General features: G+C 43.1%; 1 protein-coding gene across 4 annotated transcripts; it reads left to right on the top strand.

Annotated features, from left to right (window-relative positions):
- Positions 1-1,883: 1,883 nt before the first annotated feature.
- NUDT7 (nudix hydrolase 7) lies at positions 1,884-21,664 on the top strand. 4 transcript variants are annotated; one of them, XM_054453655.2, is made up of 5 exons: positions 1,884-1,991; positions 4,818-4,971; positions 15,333-15,491; positions 16,158-16,251; positions 20,986-21,653. In XM_054453655.2, the coding sequence occupies exons 1-5, from the start codon at positions 1,957-1,959 to the stop codon at positions 21,054-21,056; spliced, it is 513 nt and encodes a 170-aa protein (XP_054309630.1). In that variant the 5' UTR covers positions 1,884-1,956; the 3' UTR covers positions 21,057-21,653. The 4 variants fall into 4 exon arrangements, with proteins under 4 accessions (XP_054309630.1, XP_054309627.1, XP_054309629.1 ...); XM_054453652.1 differs by lacking the exon at positions 16,158-16,251 and having other exon boundaries at positions 20,986-21,664; XM_054453654.2 differs by lacking the exons at positions 15,333-15,491; positions 16,158-16,251 and adding an exon at positions 14,903-15,016.
- Positions 21,665-22,045: the final 381 nt, after the last annotated feature.

Here is a 22,045-nt window from a genome sequence, read left to right on the forward strand (position 1 = left end):
TGACTGCATTCATAAAATGACTGTCATCCAAGCTGGATTCATTATTATATATCGCTTTTATTACGTTCCTTTTCTTCTTCTAATTTAAAAAGAAATTACAATTAAAACATTTTCACAGGTCCCTAAAATTACTGTGTGCCTCCTGTGCCTCTAAGGGAGAAGTCAGCTCTACACTGACCCCTGGATTCTCAGCTCACACCAGGCTCCTTCACACATACTGTTCTCCAGCCCCTTTCTGCTGTCTTTGCACAAACTTTGCCCTCTTCCTTGAACACTATTCCTTGCCTTTTTCCTCATTTATCTCCACTGTCCCGCACAGAGCATCAGAATCCCCTTACAGCACAGATCACTGGGCCTGACACCTGGCTTCTGATTCAGCAGTTGTGGCATGGGCCCCAAAGTCCACCTTTTTTCTTTTCTTTTCTTTTTTCTTTTCTTTTCTTTTCTTCTCTTCTCTTTTCTTTTCTTTTCGTCTTTTTTTTCTTTTCTTTTCTCTTTTCTTTCTTTCCTTTCTTTCTTTGTTTTTTTTTTTGTTTGTTTGTTTTGTTTTATTTTGTTTTTTTGAGACAGAGTTTCGCGTTTCTTGCCTAGGCTGGAGTGCAATGGCGCGATCTCGGCCCACTGCAAACTCGGCCTCCCAGGTTCAAGCGATTCTCCTGCCTCAGCCTACTAGTGGCTGGGATTACAGGCGCCCGTCACTGGCTGATTTTTGTATTTTTAGTAGAGACGGGGTTTCACCATGTTGGCCAGGCTGGTCTCAAACTCCTGACCTTAGGTGATCCACCCGACTTGGCCTCCCAAAGTGCTGGGATTACAGGTGTGAGCCACCGCGCCTGGCCCAGAGTCCACATTTTTAACAGGACCAAAGTGATCCTGATGCTGCTGGTCTGAGGACCACACTTTGAGAACTGCTGCTTTCAAGATGAGCTGCACTTCTATTTCCTCTACCAAGCCTCTTCTGTCTCCTAATTGGGTCGCATTTCTCCTTCACACGCTCTAGAAGGACCAAAGGCCGCTGCTTTATCTGTGTGATTTTTTTTTTTTTTTTTTTTTGCATTAAAAACTTTTTATCTTCTTCTTATTTTTGAGACGGTCTACCTCTGTCAGGCTGGAGTGCAGTGGTGCTATCACGGCTCACTGCAGCTTCGACCTCCTGGGGTCAAGCGATCCTCCCACCTCAGCCTCTTGAGTAACTGGGACCACAGGTGCGTGCCACCACGCCTGGCTAGTATTTTGTTTTTATTTTGTAGAGATGGGGTTTCGCCATGTTGCTCAGGCTGGGCTCGAACTCCTGGATTCAAGTGATCCTCCCCTCTTGGCCTCCCAAAGTGTTGGGATTACAAGCATACGCCACTGCATCCAGCCCTGTGTGATTAATTTATGTTTCTACCATTTGACTGTGAGCTCCACGTGTCTTTTCGCTAGCTGTGGGATCTGCACCCCGTGCATACAGGTGGGCGGTAAACAGGTGCTGACAGCAGTTCAAAAAAGTTGAATGAATCACCTTAACCTTCCAGCAACAGTAGATGCGAGTGTAAAATCTTATCACCTCACCAGCACTGTATTTTTTTTTTTTTTTTTTTTTAACTCTTCCAGCTCTAAATTCCACAACTCCTCCTATGCCTCTTGCTTCCATAAAAGCCCAAGGAGCCCGGCAGAGACTGCTTTGCGCAACCAGGGAGACCCGGCCCTAAGCCCCGCCCCGCGCCTCTCCCCACCTCAAGTCCCGCCTCTGGCTATAAGCCCCGCCCCTCCCCGCCCCGATCCCTGCCTTCGACCCCAGATCTAGCACCGCCCCGCCCCTGTCTCCGCCCCCAGACTCCACCCCTCCTCCTTGCTAAGCCCCGCCCCCCTCTCTGGCTTTAGGCCGCTCCCAAGCCCAGAGCTGCTCTGCGCAAGCGCGACCGACCGAGCAGCTCCGAGGAGTCCGCCCGGAAACAAACATTCCCCCGGGCAATGTCACGACCTGGTCTTCCCCAGGAGCCAGTCAGGTAAAGGCTTTCCGGGCCCTGGCACCCCGATCTTGGTCAGGCCCGGCCTTGATCGCAGCGGAGGCCACCGGGGCCTTTTGGCCGGGACTGATTTTGCAGCTCTCGCCAGTCCACCTGCGAGCGCCGGATGGGAGCATTCGCTTCCAGCAACCCGCAGGGTCCCCGAACCTTTGCACTACTCTGGCCAGGAACAGAGCCGGCTTAAGCCACTATGGTTTACGTACACGCTGCTCCCCTTCCCAGCCGGCTTGGCTGTTCTGCAATCCGCGTCTCCAGAGTTGGACCCCAGGACCCCCGACGGTGGCACAGCCCCGCACCAGGCAGCCCCGGATTCAAGTCCCCCGGTGGCTACTTTCAGTTGTGACCTTGGGTCTGTCAGTTTCGTAAACTCTCTGAGCCTGGAGGTGACCCTGTGATCACTTGCCGGGCTGTTGTGAGGATAAAATGAGAAACGTGAAAAGTGAGACCATGCTCAGAACGGGGTGGCTGCTACTGCTGTTGAAATCTTGGTGATTATTCCAGCGGCCAGCCCCTAAAGTGGACAGATAACGTTTTTGCAGCCTTTTACTTTGGCTGGTTTCTCTGGTCAGTTCTGTGGTTTCTGGGTGGTTAAAAGCCACCAGCCCACAGTTTCCTTTTCTGGAGGCGGGCCTGCGTGCATCAGATGCACTGTGCAATCCCTGTGCCAGCATTCACTGATTTTTTTTCTGGCCATTTGGTTTTTGAAATACACTGCTGTTACCCAACCACATCTGGTGAGCACCCTGCCATCTAGAAAGAGGCAAAAAATATCAAATACCTCCTGCAAACAACTGCTTATCTAATGATGGGGAGATTTATGACAGTGGTTACCATTCACTGAGCACCAGCTGTGTGCCAGCCACAGTATATGAACTGCATCATTTAATCTTCATAAATATCCTCAAGCCTGACACAAATGAAGATGAAACTCAGAGAAGTCATTTGTATACACTTTTTTTTTTTTTTTTTTTTTTTGAGACAGAGTCTCACTCTGCCGCCCAGGCTACAGTGCAGTAGGCAATCTCGGCTCACTGCGGCCTCTGCCTCCTGGGTTCCAGCGATTCTCCTGCCTCAGCCTTATGAGTAGCTGGGATTACAGGCATGTGCCATGATGCCCGGCTAATTTTTGTATGTTTAGTAGAGGCGGGGTTTTACCGTGTTGGCCAGGCTGGTCTCGAACTCCTGACTTCAAGTGATTCACCTGCCTCAGCCTCCCAAAGTGCTGAGATTACAGGCATGAGCCACTGTACCAGGCCTCCTATACACATTTGAAGCCAATTCTGGGTATCTTAAATAGCTGATTCTGCCCACTGCAAAACTGCCTTCCCACAGAAAAACTAAAATCAACGGTTCCTTTTCTAGGGCTGCCATAACAGAGTACCACACACTGGATGGTTTAAAACAATGGAAATGGTCTCTCATGGCTGTGAAGGCTGGAAGTCCAAAATCAAGGTGTCGGCAGGGCCACACTCCCTTAGAAGACTCTGGTCTGGGGGCGACCTTTCCTTGCCTCTTCCAGTTTCTGGTGGTTTCTGGCATTGCTTGGCTCACAGCAGCATCACTTCAACCTCTGCCGCCATCTTCACATGGTCTTCTTCGCTGTGTGCATCTCTCCATGTTTTTTCTTCTTCTTTTATTTTATTTTATTTTATTATTGAGTCGGGTCTCACTCTGTCACCCAGGCTGGAGTGCAGTGGTACAATCACGGCTCACTGCAGCCTTCAACTCTGGGGCTCAAGTGATCCTCCCACTTCCGCCTTCCAAGTAGCTGGGTATACAGTTGCATGCCCCATGCCTAAGCTAATTTATGCTTTTTTTTTTTTCTTTTGTAGAGACAGGGTCTTGCTATGTTGACCAGGGTGGTTTCAAACTCCTGGGCCCAAGCAGTTCTCCCGCCTCAACCTCCCAGTGTTGAGATTAGAGGCGTGAGGCACTGCACTCAGCTCGTTTCTGCTTCTTATCAGGACAACAGTCATTGGATTTAGAGCTCACTTTAATTACATCTAAAAAGGTCCTATTTCTGAATAAAGTCACACTCTGAAGTTTGGGGTAGATATGAATTTCAGGGGTGAGGGGATACTGTTCAACCCACTACATAAACTAGCAGCAAAACACACCTGTCAAAAGGACCAAAACAAGTCCACATAGAAAGGGCACCATTTGTGGTTATAAATCCAAATACTTGCATATTATTGGGAAATTGTTCTCAAAATGTGTTCCCCTGTCCACAGTGTCAGTAACGCTATCATGTGGGAGTTTGATACAAATGCTAATTCTCAGACCCTACACCAGAGTTACTGAGTCACAGTCTGGGACTGAACCTAGCAGTCTATGTGACAGCCAGCCCTCCAGGTGATTCTGTTGCTGCTAAAGTTTGGGAACCACTGTTATAAGCAGTTGAAGACATAAGAGTTTGAGAACATAAGGGCCAGCTTAACAGAAGGTAGTCTTCTAACCTTCTAACCTTAACAATGACTTTTTCATCAAACCTATCTTCTCTGAATATAATTATGGGTTTCAAAATTCAACTATTGCATTATTGAAAAAACATTTTACCATACTTTATGTTTCAAAGAGAACCTGTGTACTAAACTGTGTACTTAGAAGGTTTTTTTGTCATTTTCATCTTGCAAACAACCATGCAATTTAGATAGTATCATTTCTGTCGTGTTATTGAAAAATACACAGAGAGTCAGAAATGGCAAACTCCTAAATACAAAACAAAGCAGAAACAGAGGCAGGACTATAAGCTTTTTGCCATAACTCTGCTTTCTAAAATGTCTGTCTGCTTTGTTTTTATTTTAGAAACAGTTTGCTAGATGATGCTAAGGCCCGCTTAAGAAAGTATGATATTGGAGGCAAATATTCTCATTTGCCATATAACAAATACTCCGTCCTTTTGCCATTGGTGGCTAAAGAAGGAAAACTCCATTTGTTGTTCACCGTCCGGTCAGAGAAGGTAGGTGGACAAAAAATTTCCTGCCCTTAAACCTCAGGACATCAGAAAACCTCACGAGATTTTGTCACTTGCACACATTTTGATGCCAAAATTCTCAAAAGGGCTTTCAAAATTGTGATGTCAGAGGCATACAACCACAAGCCACAGGATAACATGGTGTTTCTTGGAGAAGGTTTAACAAGAAAATGAAGGAATTTAGCTAGCAAGCAGTTTAAAACGCTTTCAGACTAGGGTTACCTAACCTTGATGTTATTGGCATTTGGGTCTGAATAATTCTTTGGTGTGGAGGCTGTCCTGTATAATGTGCTGTGTTTACCATCACCCTTGGCCTCTACCCACAAGATGCCAGTAGCACACACAAACACAAGCTCACAAACACAAGCTCACACACACCTTTGTCCCTTTGTCCAGTATGCCAGTAGCACACACACCACAAATGTCTTCAGAATTGCCTACTGTCCTGGCAGGATTGAGGGTGCCAAATTGCCCCCACCAAGGGCCACTGTTTTAGACTATCCCACCCCCAGTATAATGTGAAAATACTAGAGCATAGAAGTTACTGGCCTAGGCTCTAAAGCTAGCTGTCCATGTTGAATCCAGGCTCTCTCCTTGCCAGCTGTGACTTTGGCCTAGTTACTTACCCTCTCTGTACTTCAGTCTTTTCACTTGTAAAATGAGGACAAAACATTAGTAACTGCTTCATACAGCTGCTATGAGCATTTCACAGGGTAACAAATGTAAAGCACCTATATAACCCTGGTACTTGGCAAGCAAGAATTCAGTAAGTTTTGGCTGTCATCGTTAGTGTCAAGTGACCTGTCAGACACGACCTGAAGTTTTAAGATAAATGATGTCACTTTAAAGAAATATGGGCTGGGAATGGAGTTTCTGGCTCACCCCTTGTATTGGTCCATTCTTGCATTGCTATAATGAAATACCTGAGGCCGGGTGTGGTGGCTCACGCCTGTAATCCCAGCACTTTGAGAGGCCGAGGTGGGAGGATCATGAGGTCAGGAGTTCGAGACAAGCCTGACCAACATGCTGAAACCCCATCTCTACTAAAAATACAAAAGAATTAGCCAGGCATGGTGGCACACACCTGTAATCCCAGCTACTCAGGAGGCTGAGGCAGGAGAAACACTTGAAACCAGGAGGCGGAGGTTGCAGTGAGCCGAGATTGTGCCGCTGCACTCCAGCCTGAGCGACAGCGAGACTCCATCTCAAAAAAAAAGAAAGAAAGAAAGAAAGAAAAAGAAATACCTGAGACTGGGTAATTTATAAAGAAAAGAGGTTTCATTGACTCATGGTTCTGCAGGCTGTACAGGAAGCATGACACAGGCATTTGCTCAGTTTCTGGAAAGGCCTCAGGGAGTTTACCATTATGGCAGAGGGTAGAGGGGGAGCAGGAGCAAGAGAGAGCAGGGAAATGCCACACACTTTTAAATGGCCACACACTTTTAAATGGATCTCATGAGAACTCACTCACTATCATGGGGACAGTGCCAAGACGATGGTGCTAAACCATGCGTGAGAAATCTGCCCCCGTGATCCAGTCATCTCCCACCAGGCCCCCACCTCCAACACTGGGGACTCCAGTTCAACATGAGATTTGGGCAAGGACGAATATCGAAACTCTATCACCCCCGCACCCGTGAGCGCAATCACTTTCCCTTGCTGTGGGGAACTTCCAAGGAAAACCTGGTGAAGCAGTCATTTTAAGGTTATCCAAGTACAAAAAGAAAATAAGCCATACATTAACAGGCTTTTTAAGCAGACTAATGAAAAGTATTTTGTTTAAAAAAAAAATGCCGAGGAATCAGCTGGAGTTTTGTGGACGTGGAAGTAGACTTGTGTGGATTGTGTTCAGTCTGAGCCAGGCAGAAATGCCGTGAACTCAGGACATGATAGAAATCCAGGTTCCAAGGGGAAATACTTAAATGGAAACCAGGGGACCAGTGTCTGTTCCCACCTCTGCCAATAAGCAGAGGAGAAGCACTTACATATATTTTTAAAAATTATCAGATATGGCCATGTGCGGTGGCTCACGCCTGTAATCCCAGCACTTTGGGAGGCTGAGGTGGGCAGATCACCTGAGGTCAGGAGTTCGAGACCAGTCTGGCCAACATGGCGAAACCCTGCCTCTACTAAAAATACAAAAAATTAGCCAGGCATGGTAGTGGGTGCCTGTAATCCCAGCTACTGGGGAGGCTGAGGCAGGGAGAATCACTTGAACCTGGGAGGTGGAGGTTGCATTGAGCCGAGATCGTGCCACTGCGCTCCAGCCTGGACAACAGAACAAGACTCCATCTCAATAATGAATAAATAAATAAATAAATAAATTAAAGAGAATTGTTGAACAAACAATAATATAGGAAATCTAGACAATACTACAAACTCAACCAAGGGGGTCTCTAGTTTCTTTTGTTTCACCCAGAGCCACTTTCGCCTGTTGATTATTAAGGTCACTTTTAAAAAACTATTTAGATTTAATTCAATCTGATTGTAAACACTATCTGGCTGTAGGAGTGAGAAATTCCCTCTGGAGCTCTACTGGAGCTCTGCCCCTCACACAAGCAGGGGGCTGGTAGGAGATATCCCCCCAGTGGATGGGGAAGGCAGGGCAAGAAGTGGGTTAACCCTTCTCAAATGTGCGATCTCCCACTAACTCTGGAACCTTGAACAAGTTTCTTTTTCGTTTTTATTGAGAAGGAGTCTTGCTATGTTGCCCAGGCTGGAGTGCAGTGGCGCAATCTCAGCTCACTGCAACCTCCATCTCTTGGAATCAAGCAATTCTCCCGCCTCAGCCTCCCAATTAGCTGGGATTACAGGTGCACGCCACCACGCCTTGCTAGTTTTTGTATTTTTAGTAGAGAGGGAGTTTCACCATGTTGGTTGGCCAGGCTGATCTTGAACTCCTGATCTCAGGTGATCTGCCCGTCTTGGCCTCCCAAAGTGCTGGGATGACAAGCGTGAGCCACCACGCCCAGCCTGCAAAGTTCTTAAATCTCTTAATCACCTCAGTTTTCTCATCACTAAAATGGGCCTGAAATCAACGCCTCATGTGCAGGGTTGTTCTGAGCCTGAAAGAGATCTGTAAAACGCCCAGCATGGCTGCTGGCATGCCATAGTGCTGCATGCCGTTGGATGCTACCTATGTTTTCGTTATCTCCTTGTCCGGGTCCACCTTGGATAAGGGACTCCTCTCAGAACCCTAGATCCCTGGTGCCCAGCAAAGAGCTGGCAAACCCCTTTCTCCATTGCACACCTGGGCACAGCCCTTCAGGCCTTCAAAGCCACCCACTTTATAGTTTTCAGGAATTAGCTGCTCTGCATTATCTGTCTTCCTCTTCTCCCCCACACCCTTGACCTCACATCCCTCCTCTGTCCCGTCTTCTACCCTCCTCCACCCTCCTCCCTGCACCCCGTTCTCTGGGACTGGAAGTAGGCAAGAGAAAATTCAAGATCAAAGCAAAGATTGAAGTTTTAGGAAATTAGGCGGCAGCTTAACTTGGCCTCTGAGTAGCATTTCAGAAGGTTTTATTGAATAAAAAATGTATACTATTTATCAAAAAAATAACTGACAGCTTTTGCGCTTAGAGCCCTTTGCAGTGCTAATAGTTTTTGATTAGTCAGTTTTAGAAATGTGCCTATTTTCTTCAAAACAGCGTAATATTTTCTTTTTAAAAAACAAAATTAAATAGATTTATCTTTTTAGATTTAAATAGATTTAACTTGTAGAGATTTATCCTGTACAATATGATGTTTTGAAGTATATATTCACTGTGGAATGACTAAATCTAGCTAATTAATGTACTACCTCACATCAAAGTAACATACTACTTCACATAGTAACATATCACCACACACAATACCTCACATAGTAACATATTACTATACACATTACCTCACATAGTAACATATCACTATGTACTTCATATAGTAACATGTCATCATACATATTTTCTTCAAAATAGCATATTTTCTTTAAAAAAAAAATTTAGGCCAGGCATGGTGGCTCACACCTGTAATCCCAGCATTTTGAGAGGCCAAGGTGTGGGGATCACCTGAGGTCAGGCGTTTGAGACCAGCCTGGCCAACATGGTGAAACCCTGTCTCTACTAAAAATACAAAATTAGCTGGGTGTGGTGGTGCACGCCTGTAGTCCCAGCTACTTGGGAGGCTGAGGCAGGAGAATTGCTTGAACCTAGGAGGCAGAGGTTGCAGTGAACCGAGATTATGCCACTGCACTCCAGACTGGGCAACAGAGTGAGACTCTATCTCAATCAATCAATCAGTCAATCAATCAATAAAATTTAAATCGACAGATAAAATTGTATAGATTTATCCTGAACAACATGATGTTTTGAAGTATATATTCACTACGGAATGACTAAATCTAGCTAATCAATGTACTAACTCACATAGTAACATATTACCTCACACATTACCTCACACAGTAACATATTAACACATATACTACCTCATATGGTAACATATCACCACACACATTACCTCACATAGTAACATATTAACACATATACTACCTCATATGGTAACATATCACCACACACATTACCTCACATAGTAACATATTAACATACATACTACCTCATATGGTAACATATCACCACACATAACATACTATCTCACATAGTCATCATCTTTGCACTAAGAACACTTTATATCCATTCAGCAATTTTCAAGAATACAGTATGTTAACTATAGTCACCATAGTATACAATACATCTCTTGAATTTATTCCTCCTGGCTGGCTGAAACTTTTTATCTTTTGACCAACATCTCCCCAACCTCCCCCTAAACCACCTCAGCACCTGGTAACCACCATTCTACTCTCTACTTCTGTGAGACCGACTTTTTAATACTCCACATATGAATAAGATCATGTGGCATCTGTGACTGGCTTATTTTACCTAACATAATTTCCTCCAGGTTCATCCATGTTGTCACAAATGACAGGATTTCCTTCTTTTTTATGACTGAATAATATTCCTCTCTGTATATACATTTTCTTCATTCACTTGCTGATGGATACTCAGGTTGATTCCATGTCTTGGCCATTGTGAACGATGCTGCAGTGAACATGGGTGTGCAGCTACCTCTTCGATATACTGATTTCATTTCCTTTGGATATATAACCAGTAGTGGGATTGCTGGATCATATGGCAGTTCTGTTTTTAATTTTTTGAGAAACCTCCATACTGTTTTCCACAATGATTGTACTAATTTACATTCCCACCAAGAGTGTGTGATAGTTCCCTTTTTTCCATATCCTCAACAACACTTACCTTTTGTTTTTTAGATAATGGCCATTCTAAAAGGTGTGAGGTAATGTCTCTCTGTGGTTTTAATTTGAATTTTCCTGGTGATTAGTGATGTTAAGCATTTTTTTCATATACCTTTTGAGAAATGTCTGTTTAGGTCCTTTGTCCATTTTTTAATTGTTTTTTTTATTATTGATATTGAGTTGAGTTCCTTATATATTTTGGATACTAGCCCCTTTTCAGATGTATGGTTTGCAAATATTTTCTCCCATTCCACAGATTGCCTTTTCATTCTGTTGAGTGTTTCCTTAGCTGTGCAAAAGCTTTTTAGTTGATGTAACCCCATGTTTTTATTTTTGCTTTCATTGCCTGTGCTTTTGGGGTCATATTTTAAAAATCATTGCCCAGACCAAGGATAACATTTTCTTGAGAGTAATGTTCTCACTAATCCAAAATGATCTTTTCCGATTCCTATTACCTATTAATTGGAATAGGTGTACAAGGCAAATTGAATAAAATTGGTATGCTATGAGATATTTTTGAAACCTTTCAAAATACAGTCATGTGCTGCAAAACTGTTTTTCCATCAATGATGGACCACATATACAAGGTGGCCCCATAAGATTATAATGGAGCTGAAAATTCCTATCGCCAACTGACATCATAGCAGTCATAATGTCATAGCACAATACAGTACTCACATGTTTGTGGTGATGCTGGTGTAAACAAACCTACTGTGTTGCCAGTGGTCTAAAAGTGCAGCACATACAATTATGCACAATATATAATACTTGATAAAAAATGACATTTCTGGTTTATGAAATTTACTACACTATTCTTTTAAATCATTATTTTAGAGTGTTCTTCTTCTACTTATTTTTTAAAAATAACTATAAAGCACCCTCAGTAAGGTCCTTCAGGAGGTATTCCAAAAAACACAGGCATTGTTATTGTAGGAGATGAGAGCTCCATGTATGTTATTGTTGCCCCTGAAGACCTTCCAGTGGGACAAGAGGTGGAGGTAGAAGACAGTGATATTGATGATTCTGTGTGTTGTATCTTAGTTTTTAGCAAGAAAGTTTAAAAAGAAAAAAAAATCCTTAAAAATAGAAAAAAGCTTCTAGAATAAGGATATAATGAAAATATTTTGTATAGCTGTGTAATGTCTTTGTGTTTTAAGCTAAGTGTTATTACAAAAGAGTCAAAAAATTAAAAATTAAAAAGTTTGGAAAGCAAGAAGTAATAGTAAGCTACGGTTAATTTATTATTTAAAAAAGAAAAAGGCTGGGGGGTGGTGGCTTATACCTGTAATCCCAGCACTTTGGGAGGCCAAGGTGGAGGGAACCATCTGAGGTCAGGAGTTCGAGACCAGCCTGGCCAACATGGCAAAACCTCATCTCTACTAAAAATACAAAAATTAGCCAGACATGCTGGGGGGTGCCTGTAATTCCAGCTACTTGGGAGGCTGAGGCAGGAGAATTACTTGAACTCAGGAGGCAGAGGCTGCAGGGAGCTGAGATCCCATCACTGCACTCCAGCCTGGTCAACAGACGAGAACACGTCTCAGAAAAAAAAAAAAAAAAAAGAAAAAGAAAAATATTTTTATAAACATACTATAGCCTAAGTGTCTAGTGTTTATGAAGTCTAGAGCAGTGTTTAATGTCCTAGGCCTTCATATTCACTCACCACCCACTCATTCACTGACTCACACAGAGCAGCTTTCAGTCCTGCAAGCTCCATGTATGGTGAATGCCCCATACTGGTGAACCATTTTTGACCTTTTATACCATATTTTTACTGTACCTTTTCCGTGTTTAGATGCACAAATACTTACCATTATGTTACTATTGCCTGCAATATCCAGGACAGTAAAATGGTATACAGGTTGTAGCCCAGAAGCAGTAGCTACACCATATAGCCTAGGTTTGTAGTAGTCTATATTATCCAGGTTTGTGCAAGTGCACCCTGTGTTGTTTACACAATGATGAAATCGCCTAATGCATTTTTCAGAACGTGTCCCTGTTGTTGAGTAACACATGACTGTACATTTAAAACAGGCATCATATCAGGTCTGTATTTCTGTCAAGCCTGATGACTGCCTGGAGGTGCCTCTGTCCCTGGCTGCCTTGGAGTTGAACATTCTAACAATAAAGCACTTTTTCAGATTGCTATAACATTAGGTGTATTTCTTATGCATTTGGTGAGACATATTTGCAGTGGGTGGTGAGTGTTCAAGACAGTAGAAATATGTCCATCAGTCTTCTTTTCACCTGTTCTCACAACTGTAATTGATGTGAAGATGTCAAGGATTTAGCTATGGCAGCAGTTTCTGCAGTGTTCCTGATTTATCAGCACAGAAGGACTTAAAAAAAATTTTTTAAGGCTTGCCCAAATGAGGCTGAAGACTATAAAATGTCAAAAAGTTTATCATGGCATTGTCTTAGTCCTCTCAAGCTGCTATAACAAAACACCTTAGACTGGGTGGCTTATAAACAACAGATATTAATTCTCACAGTTCTGGAGGCTGGGAAGTCCAAGATCAAGCTGCGAGAAGATTTGGTGTCTGGTGAGGGCCCTGTTCCAGTTCATAGATAGTCATCCTTTCAGTGTCCTTACAGGGAAAGGGGCAAAGGGTCTGTCTCTGGCCTCTTTTATAAGGGCATTCATCTCATTGATGAGGGCTCTGCCCCCATGACCTAATCAACTCCCAAAGATCCCACCTCCTAATACCATCACCTTAGGGGTGAGGATTTCAACATATGGATTCGTGGGAGAATAAACATTCAGGCCATTGCAGGCATCTAGTTTATCCTTACATAGATATATGGCCTAGGTGCTAAAAGTGGCAACATGATCTCTTGATTGAGCTTCTCAATGTCTAGGACTGACCTTACAAGTTCTCATTATTAAATATTTAATGTGGCCAGGCACCATTCCCGTGCATCCGCTCCATCCTCATGGAACAATCTTCACAGCTCTGTGAGGAGCACACTGTCATTACCCCATTGCACACAGTTGGAAAGAGGCAGACCCAGGACTCTTGCTGAGCCTGAGGGCTCCTTGACAATTCAGGAGAGAAAGGATAGTGGGTACTAGGCACGAGAGGGCATAAAAGAAATTGAGGTCACTCTGCTGAGATATTTGGCCCTGCAGAAGAGAGAACAGTGGAGGATTTGTGCCTCTCCACTTCTGCCCAAGATATGAGAGAAATAATTTTAAAGACAGAGATAAGAAAGGGGGTAATTTTAGGATGCTATAAATAGAGACACTGTCAGTTCTCGTAAAGGCAGGAAGGAATGGAATCAAGGAAGGGGGCAATGCGGGGAAAGAGGAGACCTCTATTCCTTTACCAACACATGCAAAAATAAACATAGATGCCAACACAATGCTAATAGCTCCAGGGCCTATATTTTTTGTGTCTTACTAAACTTTTGATAAATGTATGTTGTACTGATTAAAAACACAGGCTCGTAAATTAAACACTGGTTTATATTCCAGCCTACTGAGTGAACTTGGTCAGGTTATTTAACCTCTGTGAGCCTAAGTTCCCTTGTCTGAAAGTGGAAATAATAATAGTATAAGAGTAGCTCATGGCTGGGTGCGGTGGCTCACGCCTGTAATGCCAGCACTTTGGGAGGCCGAGGAGGGCAGATCACGAGGTCAGGAGATCGAGACCAGTCTGGCTAACATGGTGAAACCCTGTCTCTACTAAAAATACAAAAAATTAGCTGGGCATGGTTGTGGGCACCTGTAGTCCCAGCTACTTGGGAGGCTGAGGCAGGAGAATGGCGTGAACCCAGGAGGCAAAGCTTGCGGTAAGCCGAGTTCGCACCACTGCACTCCAGCCTGGGACACAGAGCGAGACTCCATCTCAAAAAAGTAAAGAAAAGAGTAGCTTACCTGCCCATCAATGCATGAGTGGATAAACAAACTGTGATCTATACATACAATAGAATACTATTCAGCCATAAAAAAGGAAGTACCAATACACGATAGAACACGAAGAACCTCCAAAATATATGTGAAGGGAAAAATGCCAGACACAAAAGTCGAGACTAGGTAAATCCACAGAGACAGAAGGCAGGGACAGAGGGAGAGGGGAATGAGAATCAACTGTTGTATGGGGTTTCCTTCTGGGATGATGGAAATATTCTGGAATGAGATAGTAGGGATGATTGTACAACATAGTAAATGTATTAAATGTCTCTGCTTTTTTTCACTTTAAAATGGTTACTTTTATGTGAATTTCACCTCATTCAAACATTAGTAGCTTATAGGACTGTTCTGAGGACCCAATGGGAAAAATCTTTATGAAACAACATGCCCAGAACATGATAAGCAGCCAATAAAGGACTCAACAAAATTATCTGTTGATAATATTGCCCCTTATATTATTCTTTCAGCCTTTTCCCCCTAGCAATGTCAGTCTGTTTGTGTGTGTGTGATGTGGTTTGGATCCTGTCCCCACCCAAATCTCATGTTCAGTTGTAATCCCCAATATTGGACGTGTGGCCTGGAGGGAGGCGATTTGATCATGCGGGTGGATTTCCCCCTTGGTACTGTCATCACAATAGTGAGTGAGTTCTCACGAGATATGGTTGTTTAAAGTGTGTAGCACCTCCCCTCCCTCTCTCTGTCTCCCGCTCCAGCCACGTGAAGTGCTTGCTCCTCCTTTGCCTTCTGCCATGATTGTAAGTTTCCTAAGGTCTCCCCAGAAGCCGAGCAGATGCCAGCATCATGCTGCCTGTATAGCCTGCGTAACTGTGAGCCAACTAAACCTCTTTTCTTTATAAATAACCCAGTCTCAGCTATTTATTTATAGCAGTGCAAGAACACACTGATACAGTGTGTGGTATCTTTTGGGGACAAATAGAACAAAAGTTAGCAGTGAGAAAAATTTTCAAGGTTCATTTCTTAAAAAGGATTCAAGAAAACACATTTTTGGGCAATAGGGGTCTTGATATCACCACCTGGGTAGGAATGGTCTCTGGTACAAAATAGAAGTTCAGTATTTGTTGAATGCGTAAATAGTTCCAAAATTAGAATCCCACATTGTAGCGCTGTTCTTTCCTTATCCAGCTAAGAAGGGCCCCTGGAGAAGTTTGCTTTCCTGGAGGTAAGCGTGACCCTACAGACAGGGATGATGCAGCCACGGCTCTCCGGGAAGCCCAGGAGGAAGTGGGTCTCCATCCTCATCAAGTGGAAGTTGTCTGCTGCCTGGTGCCATGTCTTATTGATGTAAGGGTTTCCTCAGACACTCATGAGCGCCGTCCCCACCCCCAGGTGGATCTACTGTTCTCAGGATTCCACACTTTCCAAACATAACCCCAAAGAGTACTGTACATAAAGTCAAGAGAACAGGTTCTCCTACAGACATTGCCCCTCATGAGCCAAGTGGCTGTGGGCAACCCCTTTTGCCTCTCTGGACCCCTCTTTCCCCATCCAGAAATAAAAGGGTTGAACTCCCATCAGTGGATTTCAAACTGGGTGCCATAGAACCCTAGAGAGATGCTTCAGAATTATCAACATTCAGTTCACATTTATTTTTCTCCAGTATACATTGGTTTTGAGAGTTCAGTTGAAAAAATAACAGACACTCCAATGTGCTAGATACCAAATTTTAGCCCCTTGGAGACCACCAATGCATTACTTCTGCCATAAAGATATTCATTTTTCTGCATACTATAGAATAAAGCCTCTCTGTAATACATTAATTGAATAGAACCATGAAATCACTAGGCAAGCTATTTTTAAAACTATTACTATTCATAACTGCATTTGTGTTGGATCAGGATTTCCTTGATATTATAATATACATCAAAACATATTTAAAATATTTTTAAAAATGAATTTCGGAGCTGATATAACCAGATCTTATTTTCTTTTTTATTTTATGTTTTATGGAGATGGGGGTCTTACTATGTCGATGAGGCTGGTCTTGAGCTCCTGGCCTCAAGCAGTCCTCCCACCTCAGCCTCCCAAAGTGCTGGGATTACAGGTGTGAACCACTGTGCTCAGCTTCAGATCTTACTTTCTGTCAGTTCACCACAACAACCTCATTGTTGTACTAATTGACTTTAGAAGGGGTAAATATTGTATTAATAAATATGATCTTGGATAACAGCATGATTTTACTATATAAATGTTTTAATAAAACCTTTAATTTTAATTTCAGAATAGCTGTAGACTGATGGAAAAGTCGTGAAGATAGTACAGAGAGTTCTTATATACCGTAGACCTAGTTTCCCCTATGGTTGACATCTTACATCACTGCATACATTTGTCACAACAAAGAAACCAATGTCAGCATGTTACTATTAACTGAACTCCACGCTCTGTTTGCTTTTTACTAGTTTTTCTACTGATGTCCTCCTTTCTGTCCTGGATCTCATCTAAGATACTGTATTGTATTTTGTGGTCATGTCTCCTTAGTCCTCTGGTCTGTGATAGTTTCTCACACTTTCTTCTCATGACCCTGACAGTTTTGAGAAGTAGTGGTCAGGTATTTTGTAGAATGTTCCCCAGTTTTGGTTTGTCTGATATTTTTCTCATCGTTAAGCTGGGGTCATAATTTGGGAACACCACAGAGGTGAAGTGCTCTCATCACACAATATCAGAGGTAGGTATAAACTTTTAATGTTTTTTTTTTGTTTTTTTTTTTGAGATGAGTCTCGCTCTGTCACCCGGGCTGGAGTGCAGTGGTGCAAACTCGGCTCACTGCAAGCTCCGCCTCCCGGGTTCACGCCATTCTCCTGCCTCAGCCTCCTGAGTAGCTGGGACTACAGGCGCCTGTCACCGCGCCCGACTAATTTTTTGTATTTTTAGTAGAGATGGGGTTTCACCGTGTTAGTCAGGATGGTCTGGATCTCCTGACCTCGTGATCTGCCCGCCTCGGCCTCCCAAAGTGCTAGGATTATAGACGTGAGCCACCACACCCGGCCTTAATGTTTTATATATTGGGCTTTCGGGTAAGTTTTTACTTCAAAAGAACACTCCCAGAGTTGCCTAACAGTTAGAAAACCAGTGGGTTAGATCATCCTTTATGTTCCACTTGACCGGAGTCTTGGTGGGACAGTGTTTTGAAGATCAGTGATGCTGAGACAATGTCTGTCTTAATTGGGTCCTTTTTAAAAATAGAAAGGTCAGCACCCAAGGGTGGTTTTGTTTGCAAGAAGCTAGTGGCAACTCAATAAATGTTTTCTAAGTGTGTGTGTATGAAAGCGAGATAGAGACACGGGATTGCACACGAAATGTGTCAATTACTTTTCCATTTGGTTTTCTAATGGGAACTCTTTTCAGTTGATTTCTGCAAATCCACCAGCATTTGGAGGATTTACTTTAGAAATCAATTAACTAATTTAGCTATACTGATTAAAAGTTTCCAAAATGAGATTAACTCTTTTCCCAAGGTCCCCAGGTGCTACTGAGTTCTGCGTGTGGGTGGATAGAATTCAGCAGCATTAACAGGAAAGTGTCTCCAGGAGATTCCTGGGGCCAGATGCTCCTGGAACAGGAGATTTCTAAAATGGTGTGATTGTGAGATTAAACAAAGGCTTTAAAAAAAGGTCTGCTGTGTTCGGAAGCGCAAGGGAGGGTTGCTTTGTTTTTTGGCCCCTGCTAATTTTTAAAATGTATCACAAAAATGCCATTTATTGATAATTATAAGCATAATCTAATCTACATGGCTATTAACCTGGAGTGATTTTTCAACCCTCGGGAATTTGGTAATGTCTGGAGATCATAGCTGGGAGCGGGAGGGTGCTATTGGCTTTTCTCAAGTGATCTCAAGTCCCAGTGATCTCGGCTCACTGCAACCTCCACCTCCCGAGTTCAAGCAATTCTCCTGCCTCAGCCTCCAGAGTAGCTACCTATGTATGTATGCACCTATGTATGTACCTGCTACATAAACCTTCCAGGCAGGCTGTGACACCACAACCCCCACCCCAGTTTTCCCTTTTGTCAGACATTTATGTACTACTTTTTGCAAAGGTCTCTGAAATATACCCAGGAGTATGAGCAACATGTCTGTGGTCGAATCCAGTTTCTGCCAAGTATCAGCAGGATGTGCCCTTGGGCAAGTTTCTTCACGTCTCTAATTGTAGTTCTTAAGGCTTCTTCGAGATCAGATTGTTGTAAGGAATCAGAGGGTGTTGGGAACTAGACTAGGTGCCCATAAGTTGTGGTCACTAATGGTCGCAGCAACCACGAATATTTACTGAGCATACATTGTTGGGGCTCTGTCCAGGCCCCTTCATATTCCTCTTACAACCCCAGGGCTTCTGATAACTCACTGTTACCAGATAGGGGGCCTGATCCAGACCCTAAGAGAGAGTTCTAGGATCTCACAGGGTAAGTCCATAAAATGAAAGCAAGTTTATTAGAGAAGTAAAGAAAAAAAAAGAACGGCTATTCCATAACAGAGCAACAGGATGTGCTGCTGGTTGGCCATTTTTATGGTTATTTCTTGATCATATGCTAAACAAGGGGTGGGTTATTCATGAGTTTTCCAGGAAAGGGATGGGCAATTCTGAGAGTTGAGGGTTCCTTCCCTTTTTAGACCATATAGGGTAACTTCCTGACATTGCCATGGCATTTGTAATCTGTCATGGCACTGGTGGGAGTATCTTTTAACATTCTAATGCATTCTAATTATCGTATAATGAGCAGTGAGGATGCCCAGAGGTTACTTTCATTGCCATGTTGGTTTGGTGGGTTTTGACGGCCTTCTTTACTGCAAGGTCTTTATGACTTGTATCTCAGTCTCATCTGGCAACTAAGCATGCCCTCACCTCCTGGGAATGCAGCCCAGTAGGTCCAAGCCTTATCTTACCCAGCCCCTATTCAAGATGGAGTTGCTCTGGTTCAAACGCCTCTGACAACACTTCGCAGCTTTCTTCCGAGTACCGGTACCCTTGATACCGGAGCCGCCTTGCCATGTGTCCTGCACAGAGAGCTGGGAGTGCCTGTGAATTCACTTCCGGCAAGGCAGTCCTTAACCAGTGACTGACTGGGGCTGGGGAGCATGAAATCTCAGCTCCCTTGTCTCCATGTGGGACAAACTGCATATTAATTTACCCTCCAGAACACCCCATGGTGCCCTTGCCAGCCTTCTTCCCTTATGAGTATTGCTCCCCTCTTCCCCTTACCTGTTTCCCCTGGGAGCACTTTCTTAAAAAATCACTTGCATCTGAGTCCTTATCTCAGAGTCCACCTGAAAAACTCCATATTCAGAGACTAAGCATTTCCCCAATGCCAGGCGTGATGTTAGGTGCTGGTAGAATGTTGCCTCTGCCCTCGGGTAACTTAATGACCCCAAATTTCCTGCCCGAAGGACATATGAAGTCTATGGTCCTCTTGTCTCCTCCTGGTCCAAATGTTGACTTTCGCTATTATTTTGGTTAATGGTCTGAGTTGTCTCTGTTCCTAAATTTGCTTTCCTGTCTTTGGCTGTCCCTCAGAACATTCTGCAGGCCGGATAGGTCCCAGCCTCACCATGTGTCTACCTCTCTGGCTTTTTCCACCCACTTTCTCTTGGGATGCTCCAGGAATTCCAGTTCTTCTCACTTTCTAATACAAAGTCAGGCAGCTCTTACCAGTTCCCACCTCCTCACTCAGCCCCAGGCCTCCCTCTCAGGGTTTCCGGTATAACAAAACAGTCTTTCATTTGACAGCACTCATGTTCATTTGCTTTTTTATTTTTATATATTTATTTTTATTTTTGAGACTGGGCCTCGCTCTGTCACCCAGGCTGGAGTGCAGTGGCATGATCTCGGCTCACTGCGATCTCCGCCTCCCGAGTTCAAGCAATTCTCCTGCCTCAGCCTCCTGAGTAGCTGGGATTACAGGCACGCACCACCACACCTGACTAATTTGTGTATTTTTAGTAGAGACGGGATTTCATCATGTTGGCTAGGCTGGTCTCAAACTCCTGACCTCAGGTGGTCTGCCCACCTCAACCTCCCAAAGTGCTGGGGTTACAGGCGTGAGCCACTGCACCCGGCCACTCATGTTCATTTGCAAGCAGTTGTGGTTGTAAATAGAAATCCCTCTCCCATGTAATATATACATGTGTGTTATATAAAGTAGTTCACATATAGTTATATATAAGACACATAATTATATATATATGTGTATGTACTATGAATTTTTTCCATAAATGGGAATATGTCATAACTAGTATTATATCACTTTACTTTTCTGTTCCTAAGTATATATTTTTTTCTTTACTGAGAAGGAAAGATGTCTATCCCATTCTTTTTAAAGCCTACATAGTATCCTATTTTATGGACATAACCCTAATTTATATAACTTAAATGCCTATAAATTGAAGAGTGATAACTTGAGAATTTTGGGCTGTTGTTGAAACTAATGCTTCAGGTTATACTTGTGTCTTTTCTTACTGGTAGGAATTTATCATACAGATACACAAATGCAATTCCCAGGTCAAAGGGAACACATTTTTGTGATACTGCCAAATTGCCATTCCAAAAGATTGTACTACTTTGTGTTCATACAAGAAATCATTTTCAGAGTCATCTCATAGATGTCACCTCAGGTAGAGCAGGATGACTCCCATTTTAGGGGGAACATAAATTTACTTCCAGAGTAAGCTTTCTTCCCCTTCTCCCAGGTTCAGTGTATTTTCTTAGCTCACCTAGAAGTGGCATGATTTTAGTATTTGAAATAATATCACTTCACTTCTTAATTTGTCTATTTTGTTTTCTGCTTTTAGACAGATACATTGATAACTCCATTTGTGGGTTTAATAGACCACAACTTCCAGGCCCAGCCGAATCCTGCTGAAGTTAAGGATGTATTTCTGGTGCCTCTGGCCTATTTCCTGCATCCACAGGTCCATGACCAGCATTACGTCACACGTCTTGGTCACCGTTTTATTAATCATATCTTTGAGTACACAAACCCTGAAGATGGTGTCACTTACCAGATCAGGGGAATGACGGCAAACCTTGCAGTGTTGGTGGCATTTATCATTTTGGAAAAAAAACCCACCTTTGAGGTTCAATTTAATCTTAATGATGTATTATCATCCTCTGAAGAGTTATTCCTGAAGGTTCATAAAAAAGCTACAAGCAAGTTATGATTTACGAGACCAAGAGACAAAGAACTATCCACGAGGATTCTGTGTGTGCTTATTCATAGAACAACAATAATGACAGCTGTTGGAATTTGACAGGTGTGAATATTTTTTCTGCAGTATGTAGTTAGAATCTTTGCCTCTTTTCCAGTTGCCTTCTATTGTCTGAAAAAGTAAAAGCCATTCAAAAATGAAAAATATGTTCATAGTGTTGCATATTTTCACCCACAATATGTTAATAATATTTTTCTTACACATATAAGAAAGAATATCTGGCACGTAGTAGGCCCTTAATAAAGATTTTTTGAATATATAACCATGTGGCATTTACCTTATTTGCAGAAGGCAATATATATACACATATATAATATACACACACATATATACACACACACACATATATTTATTATATATATATATAATTTTTTTTTTTTTTTGGAGACAGACTCTTGCTCTGTCACCCAGGCTGGAGTGCAGTGGCACAATCTTGGCTCAGCTCACTGCAACATCCACCTCCTGGGTTCAAGCGATTCTCCTGCCTCAGCCTCCCAAGTAACTGGGATTACAGGCGCCTGCCACTACACCTGGCTAATTTTTGTATTTTTAGTAGAGATGGGTTTTTGCCATGTTGGCCAGGCTGGTCTCGAACTCCTGACCTCAGGCGATTCACTCTCCTTGGACTCCCAAAGTTCTGGGA

Source organism: Pongo pygmaeus, chromosome 18 (genome assembly GCF_028885625.2).
Source record: "Pongo pygmaeus isolate AG05252 chromosome 18, NHGRI_mPonPyg2-v2.0_pri, whole genome shotgun sequence".
Lineage (NCBI taxonomy): Eukaryota > Metazoa > Chordata > Mammalia > Primates > Hominidae > Pongo > Pongo pygmaeus.